Source organism: Taudactylus pleione, unplaced genomic scaffold, assembly GCF_031769625.1.
Source record: "Taudactylus pleione unplaced genomic scaffold, aTauple2 ptg000041l, whole genome shotgun sequence".
Classification (NCBI taxonomy): domain Eukaryota; kingdom Metazoa; phylum Chordata; class Amphibia; order Anura; family Myobatrachidae; genus Taudactylus; species Taudactylus pleione.
In genome coordinates, this window is record NW_028284443.1 from 44,134,158 (window position 1) to 44,156,177 (window position 22,020).

The window sequence follows — 22,020 nt, forward strand, 5'->3', positions numbered from 1 at the left end:
TGTTTAACTTCTAAATGAATGATTGTTTGATTCTCATGTATGAATTATAAATCGTAAGGCAAATCAGGGCGGTCTTTAGTTCATCAAAAGGTGGTTCAAATGTGAAAGAGCAAAAGGTCACAGGTGTCCATAAAGTTCACAAAAGTCCACCGCTACATGGCCAAAGGTGAACATACTGAGGGGTAAATTTATTAAGATTCGTGTTGATCCGAGATTGCTATCTCAGGTTAACAATGAACTTTTTAGCAAATCGGGAATTTACTATAATTAAAGTTGGGTGATTTGTTCATCCTTTGGGGTTGAAATTGAGTGAGTTAATGCCGCAAATTCGGACATTTTTTTTCAATAGAAATTAATTCACCATCGGCACAAATCAGAAGTACTTTTCATTCATTTCTGCCTAAATCGGTAATTTGTCATTATTCATTTTGCGATATATTCGCCCATTTTACAGCCAAATTTGGGAGTCAATAGAAGTTTCAAATGCACCACCTCCTGATCTGCGAGTTGCCATCCAAATCAGTGTGATTTGTGTATGTTTACTAATGATTCATGTGTTTTTAGGGTTAATTTTTAGGAAAAAATTGACGTGGGCCCCCCCTCAAAAGGCTAACCAGCCCCGGACTGGTCTGAAGCCCGGGGCTATTCCCTGCACCCCTGGACTGGTGGGTACGGGGTAATAAAGTGTAAAATAGTTTTAAACTACAGGTGCCAGCATGCCTGCCCTTTGGCACTTGTGGAACTACAAGTGTTAGCAGGCGGCTAGCAGACATACCCCCACTGTAAAATAAATAGTTAAAAAAAGATACAACACACACACCGTATATAGTACAAGTTTATTACACACATACCTCAATCACACATACTTACCTGTACCAGCTGGTTGGTCCACTTGTCCAATGTAGAAATCCGTGTGGAATGACCTGCAAAAAAGATCCTATATTCGCCTACATCCTAGCGCTGCTCTCCGTAGCATCCAGGGTCTTGGCAAAACAACAAACCGACTTACCCGAACCATGCCGAATAGTGTAAGTATATGCTGTTACATATACTTACACCTCGTGAAATGACAGATGACCAAAATCATCTGTTATTTCTCACGGGCCGTTAGCCAATCAGCGACCTCTTTACATGTAGCGTCCGCTCATTGGCTGGTTCCATGTGGGTCCCAGCCAATGAGTGGCCGCTACATGTAAAGTGGGTTACATTGGTCCAGATCCAGACAACTGGGACCACAATGGAACTGGGAGTCAGGTAAGTAGCCAACAACCACAGATATGTGCCTCTCCAACACTTTTCGACAAAGCATGGCTTACATTGGTCCAGACCCGGTTAACTGGAAGAAACGAACCACAATGGAACTGGAAGTCGGGTAAGTAGCCAACAATCACAGATAAATGCCTCAAGAAACATGTTTCAGCAGAGGAGTGTCTATGCCAAGGATCCTTGAGAAAGGACACAATAAAGTTTGGCCATGTAGCAGTATGTCTACTTATCCTGTTTATTTGGTGCTGGATATATGGAAAAATACACTTTGTTTAAGATTTTGGGTGAAAAACAGGGGCTGTACCAAGAAAGCAGGGACACGTGAGATCTCAATATAAGGTTTCTTGTTACTGATATGACCAAATATGCATGTTTATGTATACATTCCTTTACTTTTAACTGCATCTTTTAACATATCATTAATTCTACATATACTTCCTTACAGCCAGTGAAAATGTAGTAGTAAACCAGATGTTTCAGTCTAAACTGACACAAACGGGATCACTTGTGCCCCCATATCCTCCATTGAAACTCAGAGGACCCAAAGCAGCCTTACTTTATAAAAAGACATCAGCCACTTCAAATGGTGAGACCAAAAAAATCCTGGAGGTCAATAAGGTAAGAATGACCATGTATTATTGTTATTCTTCATTTATATAGTGCCAACATCTTACACAGCATGGTACACTCAGATGATTTTATTTAGATACAAATCCCTGGTGCGCTGGAAATCACAATCTAATTTCAATTCTGCCAAAAATACAAAAGAGGCCAGTTTAACTGCAGATATGCACAGGAGAGAAATTCATGCAGCCAGATTTAGGCTTTCAGGGCTCTATTCATCATCACTTAATTTATACAAAAGCATGTGAAAATTAACCCTTTCACATATTTGTATAAATTAAGTGTCATGGCTATTCATCAAAACATTTTTTTCGGAACTTAGTGGTGTTATTGTACACCATCCTCAGATAGTGTACAGCCCCGATAATCTTCACAAGCTGTTGTTTTCATGGCAGCCTGTGAAGATTTACATGGCAGCCACTGCACCGCAGAGTTCTGGGAGCTGACCACTCCAGGACACTGCAGCCCTCACTGCTCCTGCTCCCCCGACTCACCGGCTGTAGACAGTCAAAAGGCTCCCGTCCAGGCTCCCGGTGGAGGAGACAGGTGGGAGAGATCAAGGGGGTACCGGGGGGGGATGAAGAGAGGATGTGGTGGTGGCAAGGGGTGGGGGAGGTGGTGGGGTGGGCGGGAGACAGCAGCAGGGGAGGAGAGAGGACAAGGGGAGGCATAGAGCAGACACCGCACCTGGGAAAGTATGCGGTGCATGGGAGACAGCAGCAGGTGGAGAAGAGAGGACACAGGGGACAGAGCGGACACCAGGGAAAGGAAGGGGTAGGATGTTAAACACAGCAGTAGGGTTCGGAGTGGGTGTGGAGGGGCTCCGGCAGTGGGGAAATCCATATGAACAATGCTGGTGTAAGGTGAAAACTATCTCAGCTTTTCGGGAGTGAATTTTTAGTAAGGAAGAAATGATGAAATTGCAATATTTTTTACAATTAATTCGCTGACAATTGAAAACCAAATTATCTCTATTGAAAACTAGTACATGATGAATAGGCCCCTCAGTCTTATTAGTTAAAAAAAAACACAGACACATAAACATTTTTTAGCTATTTTAATAAGTGATTTGTTGTAGCATATAAATTTGTACTGCACATGCCCAGAACAGTGGGCACTCACATATGCACCCACACAGGTTTCATTGATTCTGCCACCTATGCGTGTTTATGAATGGGTACTGTATATGATATGGGATGGGATGAGTGGGGTGTTCTAACTTAGGCCAAGTAACATAGGGCCTGATTCAGAGCCGCTCGTTAGCGGCTGCTCGTTCGCTCCGAGCGATGTTTGCACAACTGCGCATGCCTACGGATTGTAATACGCATGCGCGAACCAGTCAGTGCGGCCAGAAATCGTTTGTTCGCAATATAGCGAATGCCTGCTATTTTGAGTGACAGGAGAAGGCGTATGTGGGTGGTAACAGAGGAAGGTGCTTGAAAACGGGGAGTGGAGATCCGAACGCAGGCGTGCTTAAAGGTCAAAACGGGCGTTTTATGGGTGTGCATAATTAATACAGCAGCGTCATTGACCACGTCACTGGGTTATTTTATAGTCAGAACTGCTCGCAAGATTGCGGTAGGAAAAACCAACCACAAGCACTGCGAGCAGTTCATACGCCTTTCGATGTACTCGATTAATCAAATAAATAGTGGACATGACGTATGATGCGAGCGGCCAGGGGGCGTTTTGTACAAAAAAACGACTGCAAGTTTTGTTCTCTTGTTCAGACATAGAGGCGTCAACAGACCGCAAAGAGTGAACGGTTCATTTGAATAGCCACCCCTTTTTTCAGAACGAACGACCGCAAATAGTGACCGGCTCTGAATCAGGCCCATAGTGAAGTGTAAGGCTGATCCTTAAAACAACAACATGAGGTCATATGCCAGAGGTTCCCAAACGTGGTCCTCAAAGCTCCCCAACAGTTCAGATTTTAGAGATATCCATGGCTGAGAACAGGTGACTTAATTAGTACCTCAGTCAATTTTATTTAACCATCTGTGCTCAACCATGAATATCTCTAAAATCTGAACTGTTGGGGAGCCTTGAGGACTGCGTTTTGGAACCTCTGCCATATGCTATTGTTGCCAACAGGAACACATCTAAAGCTTTGTTATAAAACAGCCATTATACTTAATACACTTACTGTCCCATGCATAAGCCTATGTGTATTTGGATAGCTATATATGGGACAGTGGGGCTGATTCAGACACGCTCGTGAGCGCAGGACGCTCGCAAGCGGGTCGATGGTGCCGAAATGCGCATGCGCGAGACCCGAATAACGACGGCCATGCCGTCGTTATGGGTCTCACACCAAAGGGGGCGTGCTGTCGATGGTGAGTGCTGTCGATGGCGAGTGACCCTTTGGTGGGTGTGCCGGGGGCGTGGCTGCCAGACGGAGGTGTTCCCATGGGAACGCCTACCGTCTGAGTCCGGCCCCACTGACATCACTAGTGATGTCAGTGGGAGTGATTTTGGCTCTGATAGAGCCAAAATCACTCCAGGGCTTGCGGTCATCGAGACCCTACCGCAGGGTCTCGTCACAAGCCCGATGGTCGCGATGGTCTTGTCCATCGCGACCATCATCATGGATGCTCGCTATAGCTGTGGGTGGTAACCCACAGCTATGCGAGCGTCCATGAGGCTGCTCCAAGTTGAGGGAGGAGGGCCCTGATTCAGAGCGAGCGCTCTGGTCAGAGCGTCCGGCTCTGAATCAGGCCCAGTGTTACTAGAACCAAAGTACAGTATTAAAAATTTATATTTTTAGAATAATGTGTACATAATAGCTGGCTAATACAGAGTTGGCCACAAAATGTGTGTTATTCATACTTGCCTACATCTTGGCTGCTTCCTCCGGGAGGAAGCAGCCTGGTCGGTTTAGCAGGGGGATGGGGCCTGTATAGAGGGGGCGTGGCCGGATACATTACCAGTGTTTAGGGGCGGGGTTGGGGGCGGAGCTACGCGATCACGTCATTTAGGCTCCGCCCCGCTACACAATGCCGATATTTCCGTCATTGCAAGGCAGGGGGCGGGGTTATGATGATGCGAATTGCGTCATCAGCCCCTCCGCAGCGGGGGTTTAGCGCTACATTGCGGGGGGATTGAAGAAGTCGGGAGAACTGCCTACTTTTCCGGGGGGCCGGGAGAGGCACCCGATTTTCGGGAGGCTCCCGGCCAAATCGGGAGAGTAGGCATGTATGCTGTTATTTATTACTGAAAGAGTCGCACTCACAAACAGCATATTTCTGCCCATACTGTATGTAAAGTTTGAAATGTAAGACCATGCTATGATTTTGTGTTTTATTTATAAGAAACAACAAAGAATGCCTAGAATCAGCATAACATAAAAATCCGCCATGTGTGTAATCATAGTTTATGAAATTCTCTTATGAATGCTTTTATATGGCCCAAATATGTTGAATTTATTGCCCACATAAAATGTTTATCATTTGTTCACTTGCTGTCAATTCATTGGTAAAAAAAAACCTACAAAAAGTGCTGCAAAAGTGTGTATCCCATATTACAGTCTCACAATGATGTGTTTTTTCTCTAACAGTTGTTAAAAAAGAAAGGATCTTCTTCATTCCTTCAAAAGCTGGAGCGAGGTGGTCCCACTACTGTGACTAGACAACTCAGGGTTAGTGTGATTTCCTACTATCAATGACCTCAGCATTTCCTCTGAGTTATTACCATTGTGTTAATGTGGATCTTCTCATTGGTGGGTACAGACATGCAAGAACATGTGTACATTGACAGTTTTCTTGTGGAACAGCGCATGTGTGGTGAACAAACCTCCTTTGTCTTTTCTCTGCAGAAATCTCTCACCGAGCTGATTGGAAAGCTACAAGGCAGCACGCCGCATATTATGCACTGTATCAAGCCAAACAGTTCTAAGCTGGCTGAAACATTTGATCATTTCTATGTGTCTGCACAGCTGCAATATACTGGAGTGTTGGAGATGGTGAAGATAATACGGCATGGTTACCCAATTCGTCTGGCTTTCCCCGACTTCTTGTCAAGGTGGGTACAAGTCAGTTATTCTGCAAATGTTGTAAGGGCGGAAAAAAAAGAAAGAAAACCTGTTGGTCATGTGACATCTTCAGTTACTTTTTTCTTGATAAAAACTTTTTTGTCAGCATCTTTATATGGAAACACTTCGGCCTGACCTATGGGAAGGAATAGAGCCAGGAGAAAAGTTTCATGGACTTTATATGATAAATTGTTTCTTGATTTTCACATGTTCTACTACATTACACGTGAAAACTGAGACAAACTGTATTTTGTACATTGTCTATGCTATCATCATGTGTAACTGGGGTTGGGTTTGGGTATGAGTTCCCGGCGGCCGCTATTGGTATTCTGACCAGCGGCAACCCGACAGTAAAATTCCCGACATCGGTACATAAGTATACTATCACTAACCCTTACCCCTATCCTAACCCTAACCCTCCCTCCCTGGTGCCTAACCTAAACTTCCCCCCCTAGTGCCTAAACCTAACCTCCCCCTCCCCGCAGCCTAAACCCTCCCTCCTTAGTGCCTAACCCTAACTCTCCCTCTAGTGCCTAACCCTAAACCTAACCCTCCTCTAATTCCAGATATTTACCTGCGGGATGCCGGTCGTCGGGATACTGGAGCCGGGATCCCAACTCTGTCGGGATTCCGGCACCGGTATTTAGACCGTCTGCATCCCTCACGCCGGGATGCTGACTACATCCTGTGTAAATGATGTGTCCACAATAGAGATGAGTGGGTTCGAATTTCAGAGATCCGAACCCAGCCGAATTTAGCAGATACGAGTCGGATCCAAGCAGACTCAGGGTTTCCTGACTGACTCGGATCTCAAAACCGAGGCAAAATCAAGCTTACGTCTCTATGATCAATGTAGTATATAGGAACCATGCAGCGGACGCCATTTCACTCCAGCTGTGGAGACTGTACAGGGAGGGTGGGTAGTGTAGGGCTGGGAAAGTTGCTGGTGTTTGGTGTTGTGCTGCCTGCTGTCTGCTGTGTCCTGGGCTGGTGCACTGCTGATCCATTCTGGGCTGGTGCTGTCTGCTGTGTCTTGGGCTGGTGGTGCTGTGTTGTCTGCTGTGTCCTGGGCTGGTGCTGCTGATCCATTCTGGGCTGGTGCTGTCTGCTCTGTCCTGGGCTGGTGGTGCTGTGCTGTCTGCTGTGTCCTAGGCTGGTGCTGCTGATCCATTCTGGGCTGTGCTGTCTGCTGTGTCCATCTGGGCTGGTGCAGAATACATCTGGGCTCTGCTGCGTCCATCTGGGCCCAAGTTCTGGACTCAAAAAAAAAATGGTCAAAAGAAAAACCAAAAGTCTTTTTGTGTAATATTTTTTTGTGTGCGCGTGCGTGTTAACCACACAAGATCCAGCCAGCAACGCAAGTTGCAACCTAGTGCTGCCCAACTCCAGTCGTGATCAATCGGTGCTCTGGGCCCAAGTTCTGGAGCTGAAAAAAATAAAAATCAATTGTCTTTTTTTGATCTTTTACTGTCTGTGTGTGTGGGAATCAGTATGATTTACCGCCGGACCCATGCCCGGCGGTAGGATTCCCGTCAGCAGCATCCTGGCAGAGGAGGAAATCCTTATCGTCCAAGGTAAGTATTCTCTAACCTAATTCTACCCCCTAACTCTAACCCTCCCTTAGGGTTGCCTAACCCTAGCCTTCCCCCCCAGTGCCTAACCCTAATCCCCCCTCTAAGTGCCTAAACCTAACCCCCCCTTCCTCGCTGCCTAGACCTAAGTCCCCTGGGGAGGTGCCTAACCCTAAGTCCCCCCGGGGGTGCCTAACGCTAACTCCACCTTCCCCTAGACTAAACCTAACCTCCCAGGGGGGTACCTAACCCTAAGAGCCCCCCTGGAACCCTAAAATTAATCCTCCCCCCCTTGGCTATCCGTGCTTGGCGCCCCTTTGATCGGGATGGCGGGCACCGGTCTTCCGACATCGGTAAAATGACAGGCGTCTAGACGCCTGTCATTTAACCCTCGCCGGGATTAAGCAGTCGGGAAGCCTGCTGTAGGGATTAGGTCCGCCGGCTTCCCGACTGCATACCATGTGTGTGCATGCGTGTTAGGCTTAACCGCACAAGATCCAGCCAGCAACGCAAGTTGCAACTTAGTGCTGCCAGACTCCAGTAGTGATCAATTCATGCTCTGGACTCAAGTTCTAGAGCTGAAAAAAATAAAAATCAATTGTCTTTTTTTTCTAATAATTGTCTGTGTGTCTGTGCGTGTTAGGCTTAGCCGCACAAGATCTAGCCAGTCGGCAATGCAACCTAGTGCTGCACGACTCCAGTCGTGATCAATCGGTGCTCTGGGCTCAAGTTCTGGAGCTGAAAAAAAATTATAATCAATTGTCTTTTTTTTATTTTTTACTGTCTATGTGTGTGCATGCGTGTTATGCTTAACTGCACAAGATCCAGCCAGCAATACAAGTTGCAACCTAGTGCTGCCCAACTCCAGTTGTGATCAATCGATGCTCTGGGCTCAAGTTCTGGAGCTGAAAAAAAAAAAAAAATCAATTGTCTTTTTTTTGTCTAATATTTTTGTGTGTGTACACGACTGCACATGTGTGAATTTTGTAACCGCACCTTGGCTACACTATTGGTGCTTGTGACACTGCTTCAAGACTGCAGAAAATATGGAGGGCTGTCACATGACAGGATAGCAAGGCCAAGAACCACATGTTGTAGCTGCCGCCAGCAGTACAAGGCCATCAACTTCCTCATCCTCTATGAAGGCCCATGCCCCAGGGCTTAAGTCACGCCATCGATATGGTAAAGCTACTTCTACTGAAGTTAAGAAAAAAAATTTAAAGGAAATTTGCCTTTAGATAAACAAAAAATGGCAATATGCCCTTCACTACAGGAAGTGGAAAGGAAAGGATAAGGCCTTGGCCTTTCTTTAGGAAGACTGCTGATTCTGATAGCCCTTCAGAAAAAACAACTGTGTGCCTTGAGAAATCGAAATCACAAATCCCCGAGGAGAGTGCAAGTGTGTCCGCGGTTGCCATGTGTGAGCCAGACCAAAATATTAGTGTACTAAAGGATCCTCCAAGTTCCAACATTTGTGTGCCCTCTGTAAATGTGGGGAAGGGCAGTCAACATCTTGCAGACGTAGTCATTGAGGATGCTTCTGTGGAATTGCACATGGAGGAGGAGGATATTTTGGTAGTTGAAGGTGCTAAGGATGATGAGGATGTTGATGCAGAGGATGTCCTTTGTGTAAGTAAAGCAACAGCTGTTGCCCATGGATTGAAAAAGCCAAAGCCCATTGTTGTCATGCCGGGGCAAAAGACAAAAAAAATCCACTTCTCACGTGTGGAATTATTTCCACCCCAATCCGGACAACAGTTGTCAGCCATATGTAGCCATTGCCTAGCAAGAGTGAGTAGAGGGAGGGACCTAAACCACCTAGGAACCTCCTCCTTGTTACGTCACTTGGAGCGCATTCATCATATATCAAAGTATACGTCGCCAAGTTCCAAAACTCAAAACGTAACAAGTCCAGTGTCACCTACCTGCTCCCTCTCTGTGAGAACCAAGCACCTTCGATCTCCAACACCTGCATAATCAACATCCTCATTCGTCATTGGGAGTAGTCCTGCTGTCTCCAATGTTGCTTTCGAAGCATGATTGACTCCTCTCCTATCCGTGATTCCTCAGAAGGATCCTTGATGACTACGCCTATTGCTGCTGCTGTTGCTGTGAGTGGATCTTCATCCCAGAAGGGGACCAGAAGGAAGACTACTTGTAGCGTATCCTCCAAAAAACAATTAACTGTTAAACAATCGTTTGCAAGGGCAAACAAGTATGACAGCAATCACCAATTTGCACAGCAGATTACTGACGCCATAACAGCTATGCTGGTATTAGATGTGCGTCCAGTATCCACCATTACTGCAGTTGGTTTTCAACAGTCCTGTGTCCTCGCTACCAGATCCCTTCTAGAATCCACTTCGCTAGAACAGCAATTCCAAGTCTGTACAAGGACATTAAAAAAAACCTTATTAATGTCCTCAGAAATGCCGTTGTACCCACTGTCCACTTGACCACTGATATGTGGACAAGTGGGACAGGGAAAACTAAGGATTACATGACTGTGACAGCCCACTGGGTAGGTGTATTGCCTACAACAGCAACAGCAGCAGCAACATCTACCAAAAGACAGCTGATACAGAGGCAGGCTACTCTTTGTGTAACTGGTTTCACTAAGAGGCATACCGCTGAGAACCTCTTTGAAAAACTCAGGGAAATCATTGCTAAATGGCTTACCCCACTTGGACTCTCCTCGGCATTTGTGATTTCGGACAATGCCACCAATATTGTGAGAGCATTACATGTGGGCGAATTCCAACACGTCCCATGTTTTGGATGTAATTACCCTCAAATGAAATCTGAAAGTCTGCAGTTAAAGCACATCTTGTTTGTTTCATTTCAAAGCCATTGTGGTGGTGAATAGAGGCCAAAATATGAAAATTCTGTCAATGTCCCAATATTTATACACCTGACTGTATATGCCAAAATACAAATATGGATTATTTTGCTTAAATAAATATTTTTTCTTATTAGTTACCCCATAGTGTGATATGATTTTGCTAAATATAAAAATATACCTTTTATCTGGTTTTGTTCCTAATGCTAAATGAGACATCATGGTCTTATTTATGTGCAGAGATTGTGGGGTCCCTGGGGCACCCCCTCCAATAAAATTGACTCCTTGTCGCCACTATGCCCTTTACCTTACCCCTCTTTGCCCCCCCTATATGCCATATGGTGCCCCCCAATATGAACCATCGTGCCCCCCTATATGCCACATGGTGCCCCCCAATATGGCCCACAGTCAGTAACCCCTGAATGGTACGCAGTCCAGACCACAGCCCCCCACCCCTGTGTGGGTGCCCCGGAGCAACATGGCCTTCTATTCGCATTACATTATTGTTATTTGCTTTCAGACCGCAGTAAGAAGATAGATTCCCACTTTATTTTTGAAGAGGGAAAGTACAGACATTAGTACTTTATTATGTGTCTGTATTTCATGCAACTTTAGCATTTATTAATAACAATGTCCATACTCTCTCTTGTATATATGACATTCTGATAATCGCCCCAGGGTTACTCAGATGGCCAATGCAACAGCGGATCATAGAAGCTGGCAGGAGGCGTCTAGTTACACAAGTCGCCTCCGGCAGCATTAGCATATTTTTACACAAAGATTCAGCTGCTGTGTGTACAGTGTACAACTCTGAATCTGAATGTAGTTATAATCCCGATAGGCGGGATGTCGGCACTTAGAATGCCGGCACCAGAATCCTGACAACTGTCACAATCCCGATGCTGGCATCTTGACGGTAAGTACTGGGGTTAGGGGGAGGGTTACGGGTTAGGCACTAGGGGGAGGGTTAGAGTTAGGCACTAAGGGGGAGGGTTAGGGTTAGACACTGGGGGAGAGGTTAGGTTTAGGTACTAAGCGGGAGGGTTAGACACAGGGGGGGAGGGGGGCGTATCTATAATGGGTGCAGGGTGTGTGGTGCAAATGGGCCTACGGGTCCAGGGGGGCCTGCACCGCACACCCTGCACCCATATTTGTATTACTTACCTCTCCAAAGTCCCGCGTCGGGTCTCCCAGCGCTGTTCAAACGCCGGAAAATGGCTGCCGTGGCCATATCCTCGGCGATCTGCGCATACACAATAGATCCAGGGCACACTCTAGTGCCCAGAGTCTATTGATTCTGCGGTGGCCAGCCAGCCGTGACAGTCGGCTGACGGCCACCGGAGTGAGAGAAGGGGGCCCGTGTCTGGGGATGCACACGTGCCTCCTCCTCTCTAAAGACAGGTACTAGGGAGAGGGTTAGGTACTAGGGAGAGGGTTAGGGTTATGCACTAGGGTGAGGGTTAGGGTTAAGCTGGCCACACACTAGACCAACTTACATCCAACCAGCCAACTTGTTGATTGGTTGGAATGAAAATCTGGTAACGTATGGGAGTAAATGATGATCAGCAATTTGCTCCTAAATGCCAGAAAACAGATGAAAATGGTCATTCAGACAAGTTTGTTAAATGCTTTATCTAAACTATTTGTTCAAACGACAGTTTTGGTCCATTTTCCAGCGTTTGGGAGCAAATTGCTGATTCCATTCCTTACCAGATTTTCATTCCAACCAATCAACTAGTTGGCTGGTTGGATGTAAGTTGGTCTAGTGTGTGGCCAGCTTTAGACACAGGGTTGGAGGTTAGGTTTAGGCACTAGGGGGGGAGGCTTGGGTTTAGGCAGCGGGAAGTTAGGGTTAGGGATAGGGAGAGGGGAAGGGTTAGGATGTGGTATAATAACCATGTCAGGATTCTGACCGCTGGGATCCCGAGTGTCGGCATCCCTTACCCAACCCCTCTGAATCAGGCACTATATTAACTGCTGCCGTATTCCCATGCGCTTTACTTTGAAATATGATTGGAATTGATAGACTGATTCAGACAGAAAATATCAATATTACAGCAGCTTATTATGCCATAAGCATATGACAGGACTCATGATTTGAATATTTTTGCGAGATGAGGTCAGCCAGTCTCTTTTTCACAAGACCTTTTACAGAGCCAAAGAATTAATCCCACAGACGAGACTTGAAGATTTCTGCACTTTTTCCTGGCTTTTGAAAAATGACAGCAGGAATGCTACGTTTTGCTGGCAGCCACATCAGTGCAGCTGAGGTCACTACATTTACAGTATGCCTTATGTTCATAATTACCACTATGATATATGCCGTTATTTGTCACTCAAAGTAACATCATCTCAGTAATAACATTTATTTAATTGCTAGGTTTTTTTGATCTTGTTTCTTTTTTTATGTGACCAGTTTTCCTGATAAGGAACCGTTCTGAAACTGAAATACATACAGCTATATTATTTGGGGAACTTTAGAGACAGTAACAGCACTGAGAAGCATTCTCTCATAGTGCACAGTACAATATTATTTACGTTTGACTGAGGAAATTCACTTTTGGTTTTATTTTCTGTGCAGCAGAGCTATGCTAGCATTACATACACACTGACAGGATTAGCAGATTGGAATACTGGAAACTGTAGTATCATTTTAAAGAATACGCTGCCTGCAACCTTTGCTTCAGTCAGCGAGTAGAGGTCACCAGCATTGGAAATATGGATATGCAAATGAAGAGAGCCCATAGCTGTTAAAAAATTCATAGTTCATTATACAGTTTTTTTCAGCACTTCTATGATCTCCACAAGTGTAAGTGACTGATAAGCTTGTATGAATAAAGGGAACTGACAGTAATTTATATACAGTGTCTGATCGAATCAATCATTAAAAGCCAACACACCTAATGGCATGGTTAATGTTGTGGAAAACATTCATATACTCCCTTCATAAAACTGTATCATTCAAATATTTGATAGTAAAATCAGTGTTAATTAACATATGAAGTTTGTGATTTAAATAGCCTTTAATCAGGGACATGTTGTATATGAATTGCACATTTTCTGTGACTGGCTGACAATTTGTGTATTTTACCCGGCATATATTAGCCACAAAACCTGAGCAATAAATATGTGACCCTGATTAAAGGGATTTTATAGCAACCCTACAATAGAAATTTCCTTCTTTATTTTTCACTTTACAAAATACCCTGATATAATTTAATTTCAAGAATTTACTACTAGACACTTTCACAATACAATATATTTATATCTTATTATTATAAATACATTAATGATGTTGGTTGCCTGAATAGAACTCAATTCTTCCCATCACATGGGACTCCATCTCACAGGTATTACAATGCTACAGTATCCGTAGCTTGGCATACTGAACAGCACACCAAACGTCATATTAACTTGAAGAAAGAGCTGGTTGTTGTGCATGTGTTGTAAGTAGCAGTTTCCGCCTGTCAGATCACTTCTCACTGCGACATGGTGTTATCATATGATACTGTAGGAGGCTTTACTGCACTATCATGTGCAGAAGTACAGGAAAAGTGTTCTCTACCAGGATGCTCTGCCATCCGCTCAGTGTCCTGTTACTGAGCAGCATGTCTTCCCAGCATGATGGCATGACGCTCCTCCTCCACTCAGAGCACTGCTCCCAGACCAGCTGTTCACAGCATCCGATCTGTGGGATCCTCCCCTATAAATACCTTTTCCAGGCTGGCCTCTGTTGCCAGTACAACGTCGCTTCTTGCTGAAGATACACCTCAGTGCTGAGCTTCCAGGTACAGTACTCTGTATCTGAACGGTCCCAGGGCCAGATTAAGCAAGGATCGCAATTGCAAAGCTGCACGAAGACAGCTTTGCAATTGTGATCCTTGAAATAATGCAAATGTAGCAGGAGGTGTATGACAACCCCTGCTGTATTTGCAATCCCAGCACTGGAACTGTGGGCCTGATTGAGAGCCGTATGCTATTTGCGCTCGCTCGTTCAGAAAAAGGAGCCGGCTATTTAAATTGAGCGCTCGCTCTTTGCGGTCTGTTGACGCCTCTGTGTCTGAGCGAGCGTCCAAAAAATGCGCCCGCTATTTTGTAAAGACGCCCCCTAGCCGCTCGCATCCTACGTCATCTCCGCTATTTATTAGATTAATCGAGTACATCGAAAGGCGTCTGAACTGCTCGCAGTGCTTGTGGTAGGATTTTCCTACCGCAATCATGCGAACAGTTCAGGCTAAGAAACAACCAAGTGACGTGGCCGATGACGCTGCTTTGTTAATTATGCACACCCTTAAAACGCCCGTTTTGACCGTTTGGCACGCCTGCGTTCAGATCACCACTCCCCGTTTTCAAGCACCTTCCCCTGCTACCACCCACAAATGCCTCATCCTGTCACTCAAATTAGCAGGCACTCGCTATTTTGCGAGCGCTCAATTTCCGACCGCACTGACTGGTTGGCACATGCGCATTATGACCCATACGCATGCGCAGATGTGCGAACATCGCTCGGAGCAAACGAGCGGCCGCTTACGAGCGGCTCTGAATCAGGCCCTGAGGGAGGCCACTCCAAAAAGGAGCAGGGACGGCCCTGATTCAGAGCGAGCGCTCTGTTAGAGCATCCGGCTCTGAATCAGGGCCTGAGTTTGTAAGCTGGGATCACCATTGCGACCATCGGTGGTTGATGGTCACGATGGTGGACGCGCAGGGCTGGCTGGCGGCTAAGCCTCAGCTTACTCAGGCTGGCCGGGTTGCATGCCCAGCAGACTCTGTATGTCCACGCAGTCCCTGGGCTTTCCACTCCCGGAAAACGGGGCAGATATACGCTCTGTTTCTGGGAACGCCGGCTACCCACGTCCACGCACCACCCCGTAAATGCCTCTGCCTGTCAATCAGGCAGAGGCATTCAAAGGCTTGCGTGCGTCTTAGCAGGACCCATTCTGCACACTCGGGAGTCTGCGTTCAGCAGTGCACTTGTGTGTACTGCTGAACCAGGCCCCCAGTCCATTATATCCAGTTCCTATATCTGGTAAACAAGTCTCCTATACCAACTTGCACACTAGTTTGGTTTTTACCACTGTGACTTGTTCTTACAGCCGCCATCGGTTCCGGCCGATACCTCCAACCATCGGTCTCATCCGATGCTTCCAACATTGGACTCATATTAAGTTCTTCAATTTATCAACATCGTTCCCGACCGATCAAGTTAATAAATTCATCAACATCGGACTCATATCAATAAACTACTTCAATTTATTAACATCAATCCCAACCAATCAAGTTCATCAATTCATCAATATCGGACTAATTTCAATTATGTTCTTCAATTCTTCAACATCGGTCTCAAACCGATAAAGCTCATCAACTCTTCAACAACGGATTCAAATCCATCAAGTTCTTCAAATCATCAACATCGGTCTCAAACCAAACCAGCTCTCAATCCAGCATCATTGGTCCCAATCCGATTCTGCTCATTCATTCAGTATTATCATCTCCAGTTCTCATTCAAACCTGCTGTTTAATAAAGACATTCCATTCTTGTTCTTGCCTTCGGGCCTATCATCCTCTGCAGCTCCTCTACCTTCTCATAGCAATATAAGAGGAAGTCCTGGCTCAAGCCACCCAGGTTTATTCACACCTCCAAAGTCTCCTCTTCATCTTCCCACACCTATTCCAGCCCAAACCTACCCTCAGACGTGACACCCAATAATCCTCTAGTTCCAATCGATCGTTTCAATTTAAAATTGTGTCGCCAACATAGTATCTCCATACACACTGACAGAAAATTGTGCTGTAACATGCTAATTAAAATTAATTATAATAATGGGCTGGACTGAGCAGACAATACAGAAAGAGGAAGTACAATATTCGCCATTATGGTACTCGTGGAACTACACGTCAGCATGCCCTGCATTGGTATGTGTCACTGTGAAAGGCAAGCTGGGATGTGTAGATCCGCGGCAAATGGGGTGCCTCACACTACCTTCCCCAGCGCTACTGACATTATTTTGGAAGTCACGTCATAGCTGATTTAAATACAAATGCCCTCAAGCAAGAAGTGTGTACAATAAAATATTGGCAGATATCAGGCCGATGTTCGTACACACTGCACTTTCTGAACGATACCAAAACCTCGGAAACAACATAGCATGTGTAGTAAATGCTATTTCAGGAGCCGAGCTGATGGGTTTTGGACCGATCTGACAGATATAGCCATGACAGGCCGAGTATCGCATAGTGTGTACTCAGCGTTCTTTTCCTGTAGTTCAGTTATCAGCTACACTCTTTTTTTTTTTATTATTAATATGGATAAAAGCAGCTAATTGATTTTAGTTTTGTTGCTTCTCACTTTCCTATAGATCAGCCACACTCATAATTAATAAGGGGATGAAGTCAGCATCCCAGGGGTCGGGATGTTGGCGGTCAGAATACCAGCGCTGGAATCCCGACAGCAGTCGGAATCCCGGCTCCAGAATCCTTACCGCTGACATCCCGAAGGTAAATATCAGAGTTAGGGGGAGGGTTAGGATTGGGGTTAGGGTTCGGCATTAGGGGGAGGCTTAGGGTTAGGCTGCTGGTGGGAAGGGTTATGGTTAGGCTGTGGGAAAGGTGGGTTAGGGGGAGGGGTAGGATTAGGATACTGACTGGATGCCGCTATCGGAATTCTGACCGGTGGTATTCCAACCGCTGGGATACCATACCTTAATAATAGATAGGTGACATATCATTGAATAATAAGTATGTTATTAATATGTCCTTTTTTAGATGTAGAGCTGTCCTGTTATTGGTCAAATGAATTGTACATTAAAGTCTCAGAGAGAGATCAAATCATTGCACCAGCTTTGGTATTTTTGCCTTGCATTTGATTTTTGACAATTGACTGACAACTTTAATCCATTTCACTGCAAGTTGCTGTTCTCCAAAATCTTTTGCTTGAGACATCTGCTTTGTCTTGGTATACGGAATGTCGACATGGATGGGAAGTCGACATGGAACAAATAGACATCCACAACAGCATACATTTTTTGCAGATTTTAGTGTTAGGGTGTGGTAAGGGTTAGGTTTATGGTTTGTTAACAACCCTATCGGAAACCATATAGTCAAAATGTAGAATGTCGACATTTGGCATATCGACCTCCCATCCTTGCTGACATTCTGAATAGTGACATTCAGATCATGTCGACTTTCTGAACGTTGACTTTTCATACCACATCTGTTTGCATTAGTGTATACTGATTAATAAGTAGCAATGTGGCTTACACATGTAACTTGAGCTGGTCCCACATGCAGGAAAGGCATTTAAGAGCAACCACATCAATATACAACTGAGACACAAGCTATGACCCAATTGATTACAGTCTTGACCTTCCAGAGTAGAAATACGTTGCAGTACACCCACAGTCTAGGGCAGGTGTTGGATCACTTATAGGATTTTTAGACTTTAAATAGTTTGATTAAAATACAGACACTGCAAACAACTTAAATGCCTTCACCTTGTCTATCGGTTTAGCTAACTATATTTATTAATATGTATTGGGTTCATTGCCAACCATGTTTTCACTCCGTAATATACTAAGAAACACACCAGTTTCAATAACTATGCATGAGTTTTAATAGGCAGACTGTCTAAATGTGTTTGTCTGTATTTGCATCACACACCTAGGTTTACCCGCACACTTTCACCCAAATTTCAGGTACAAGCAGTTAACTGAAATTTTAACAAGAGAAAAACACAGAGCATCGCCCGAAGAGAAATGCCGCCATGTTCTTGAGAAATGCAAGCAGCACGGATGGCAGGTAATTGCTAACAGTACAAGTAATTTACAAAAGGTAAGCTTAGTAAGTACATACTTTTGTGACACCGAAGCAGGGGCGTATCTATAATGGGTGCAGGGTGAGCGGTGCGATCTGCGCATGCGCGGTAGATTCTGAGCATACTCTAGTGCCCAGAGTCTACTGATTCTGCGTTGGCCGGCCAGCCACGTCAGTGGGCTGTCGCCCTCCGGAGTGAGAGGAGGGGGCCCATGATGAGGGATGCACACGGGCCCCCTCCTCTCTAAAGATGCCCCTGCTCCTAATTTGCCAGGTTGTCCAGGAAATGCCCCATTTTTACTATTGTGGTATACTTTTTTATTATTTTAATTGATTTAATGTATTTTCCAAGTAACAGGAGCAAGGTAATTGTTTTGGAGTAAACAAGTTAATTCAACACAGTTTTCTCTGGTTTCAAAAATAAGGGAGTTCTACACAATTAGCGCATCTTATGCATGTGTACACATGCGTTTAAGAGGGGGTTATGGGTGGGGTTCCAGTCAATAGATAGACAGTAATTAGATAGACAACAAATCTTAGACAGGTAATAGGTCGACAGGGACAAAATGTTGACACAGAAAATGTCGACGTAGATAAAGGTCGACAGGTACAAAGGGTCAACGGGGTCAAAAGGTCAACACAAAAATGGTTGACATGTTTTTTTTGTTTGGTTAGGGTTAGGCACTAGAAGGGACGGTCAGGGTTAGGCACTTACCCTGATGGTTAGGTTTAGGCACTAGAAGAGACAGGGTTAGGCACTTACCCTGAAGGTCAGGGTTAGGCACCAAGAGGAAGGTTAGGCACTTACCCTGAAGGTCAGGGTTAGGCACCAAGAGGAAGGTTGGGCACTTACCCTGAAGGTCATGGTTAGGCACCAAGAGGAAGGTTAGGCACTTACTGGTGGGTTTGGGTTAGGCACTAGAAGGGACTGTCAGGGTTAGGCACTTACCTTGACGGTTAGGGTTAGGCACCAAGAGGGAGGGTTAGGCACCACGGGGAGGGTTAGGGTGAAGTTTAGGTATATAAAAAAACAATTATATAGCATGTTTGCGTCAACCATTTTTTGTTGACCTTTTGACCCTGTCCATCTTTTGTACATGTCGACCTTTACCCATGGCAACCTATTGCCTGTCTAACATCTGTTGTCTATCTAGACATTGTCTGTCTTTTATACCAAACCCCATGGGTGTTCACGAGTAAGTATAGCAATAGTAGGGAGACGTAAGTTAAACACACCCCTTAGAGGTGCATCTGGGTTTGTTTAACAGTGATGCAGTTCATAGACCGGCGGACTAAATGCCACCGGTCTATATCCCAACAGCAGAAGCCCTACGTGGAACTTTAGATAGGTGTTGAAATACCGATGCCTATCTTAATCCTGATGCTGGAACATTGAAGGATGACATTCCGAACAAGGCAAGTCCGAGACGTCCTTAGCATTAGTTGTGGGGGGAAGGGTTAGGTTTAGGGAGTGTAGCAGGGTTAGGGTTAGGTTTTTTGGGGGGAGGTTAGGGTTAGGTACCGCTAGGGGGCAGGGTTAAGGTTAGGCACCCCCCCGAGAGTGTTAGGTTTAGGGTGCGGGAAGGGGGGGTTAGGTTTAGGCACCCCCGGGGGGAACTTAGGGTTAGGCACCCCTAAGGGAGGGTTAGGGGTGGAAGAGGGGAGGGTTAGGGTACTTACCAGCCGGCTTCGGGACCTCCTCCTGTCTGGATTTAAACCGGCTGCTAAACAGCCACCGGTGTTTCATACCAATCCCCTCGAACATACTGTATATCTTTAAGATACATCATTTACAAGACTTAAATTTGCATATGTTATAGACATGGTGCATGTTTCTGCGTTGATGATGGCTACAGTCTCACTTTTGTGCTAGAGGTGCCTATATGCTAGCAATAAAGTTGCACATACTGTAGGATGCATGCAACTAAAAATACAGCACAGAAACCTAAGTACATAGATGCATTTTTGTGCCTACCAAATATACATAATTTTTGTTTTAAATCAGGACCAATATCATACCTCCCAACAAGACCAATTCCAGGAGGGACAGCATACTCTGTTCCTGGACTTCCCTCTAAATTTATAATTGCTATAACCTGTGTTGAAACACCTTTAGCAACTAGTTCAACACAGGTGACAGGGTCCTTGATCACAAAGAGTGTGATTAGGCCTCCAATGCACTCTTCCAGGCATCTATAGAGGCCCAGGCCCAGGTAATCTGAGCCCGCCGGCCACCTATGCCCATTTGTAAAACCTGACAGTTACTTTATTGCCACTAAAATACACTCTCATGAATATTAGAACAATACAAATGTCTAGCTCCATTGTCTGTACAGTAGTTGATGGCTGGACATTGGAGAAGGAAAACATGTTTGGAAAATAGATGAAAATACTGCATATGTGTGTGTTTTTGTTTTAAAGTCAATCACTTTTCCCATAACAGATTGGTGCTCGGAAAGTCTTTTTAAAATACTGGCAAGCTGATCAACTTAATGATATGTGTGTACAGCTACAAAGAAAAATTATACTGTGTCAGAAAGGTAATATTGTTATTATTATTATTATTATTATTATTATTATTATTATATGTGGATGTGTGCTTGGCTGTTTTAGAGCTGTTTATTTGGTTTTGCAAAACCTATTTACTATATTTTGAGGTAATGTTAATACTTAAGCTCAGTACTGTGTCTATTTGTCTGTTGTTTGATTATAGACCTGAGAGCTCTCAAATGTGATTTCTATTCATGGTTTCCATGGTTAGTATTTTATGGTACTATAAATAAAGTCCACATCAAGAAATAGTGACAATTCTCCTCATAAATGAACTAGTATTGCACCAATAATATTAGATAATATCGCCCTCTTAGTATAATCACATGTTTTCCATCCCTCTCATATTTATGAAATTATTTACCCCATAAGATACTTATTCATTATTTTACTCCTTAATAAATAATTAGTGCCCTCATCTATATAATAAGTGAGAAAGCGTGTCTGTTTGTTTGTTCTTTATGCACGGCCAGAGTTTTGGACCCAGCTACACCAAATTTGGCATGGTGTTGTAGTTTGGCCAAGATTAGGTTTTTGCCTAGGTTTGAACTTCGTCAGGGCCACACTCTGTCACACAATCCCTAAAAATAAGGACACTCTTAAATTACACAGGTTCCAGGGCTGGCTCCAGTGGAAATTTGCAGTCTGCCAAAGACCTGTGAGCAAGCTACAAATGTATCCTTTTAACTTTAGTCTTAGCAAACTAGATCACTCATGCAAGTTCATATTAAATCCAGAGTTAGTTATTTTTAAAGTGACCATACATATTTAGTCAGCCCTCTGTGTTTGCATGCAAAGGCGTAACTAGAACTTTGTGGGCCATATAGCAAGATCTTAAAATGGCCCCCCCAGAGATAAAAGAAAACCTCATACATTTGCCCCCACACAGAGCCCAATCATGCCACACAGAGCCCATTCAGGTTATGCCACATAGTAGTACCCTGTTATACACATAATGCCATGCAGTAGTAGTGCCCCTTATACATTATGCAACACAGTAGTGCCCCTTACACTACACAATAATGCCCCTTACACATTATACCACACAGTAATGCCCTTTACAGATTATGCCACAGTAGTGCCCCATATAACACATTATTCCATACAATAGTAGTGCTCCTTACACATTATGCCCACCTCCCCATGTCCCTCCAGCATCCTCTCACCTACCACTGTGTGCCATCCACTGACACCTGGGCCCCCCTCAGTGGCCCTGACTGGACCGGTCCACTTTGTGTGTGTGATGGGTGCAGGGGGAGCAACGGGCCACAGAGGCAGCACGGGCACCATAGCAGCCGCACTCCTTGCTCCCACCATAGTTATGCCAACTG

The 22,020-nt window shown here is 44.8% G+C and overlaps 1 protein-coding gene across 1 annotated transcript in view; it reads left to right on the forward strand.

The window, feature by feature from the left end:
• Nucleotides 1-22,020, forward strand: part of MYO16 (myosin XVI) — a 309,776-nt gene that overhangs the window by 207,457 nt on the left and 80,299 nt on the right. Inside the window, exons 24-28 of the mRNA XM_088458316.1 lie at nucleotides 1,712-1,884; nucleotides 5,447-5,527; nucleotides 5,705-5,910; nucleotides 18,022-18,124; nucleotides 20,583-20,679. Coding sequence (XP_088314442.1) covers nucleotides 1,712-1,884; nucleotides 5,447-5,527; nucleotides 5,705-5,910; nucleotides 18,022-18,124; nucleotides 20,583-20,679 — 660 coding nt within the window. The remainder of the gene's footprint in view (nucleotides 1-1,711; nucleotides 1,885-5,446; nucleotides 5,528-5,704; nucleotides 5,911-18,021; nucleotides 18,125-20,582; nucleotides 20,680-22,020) is intronic.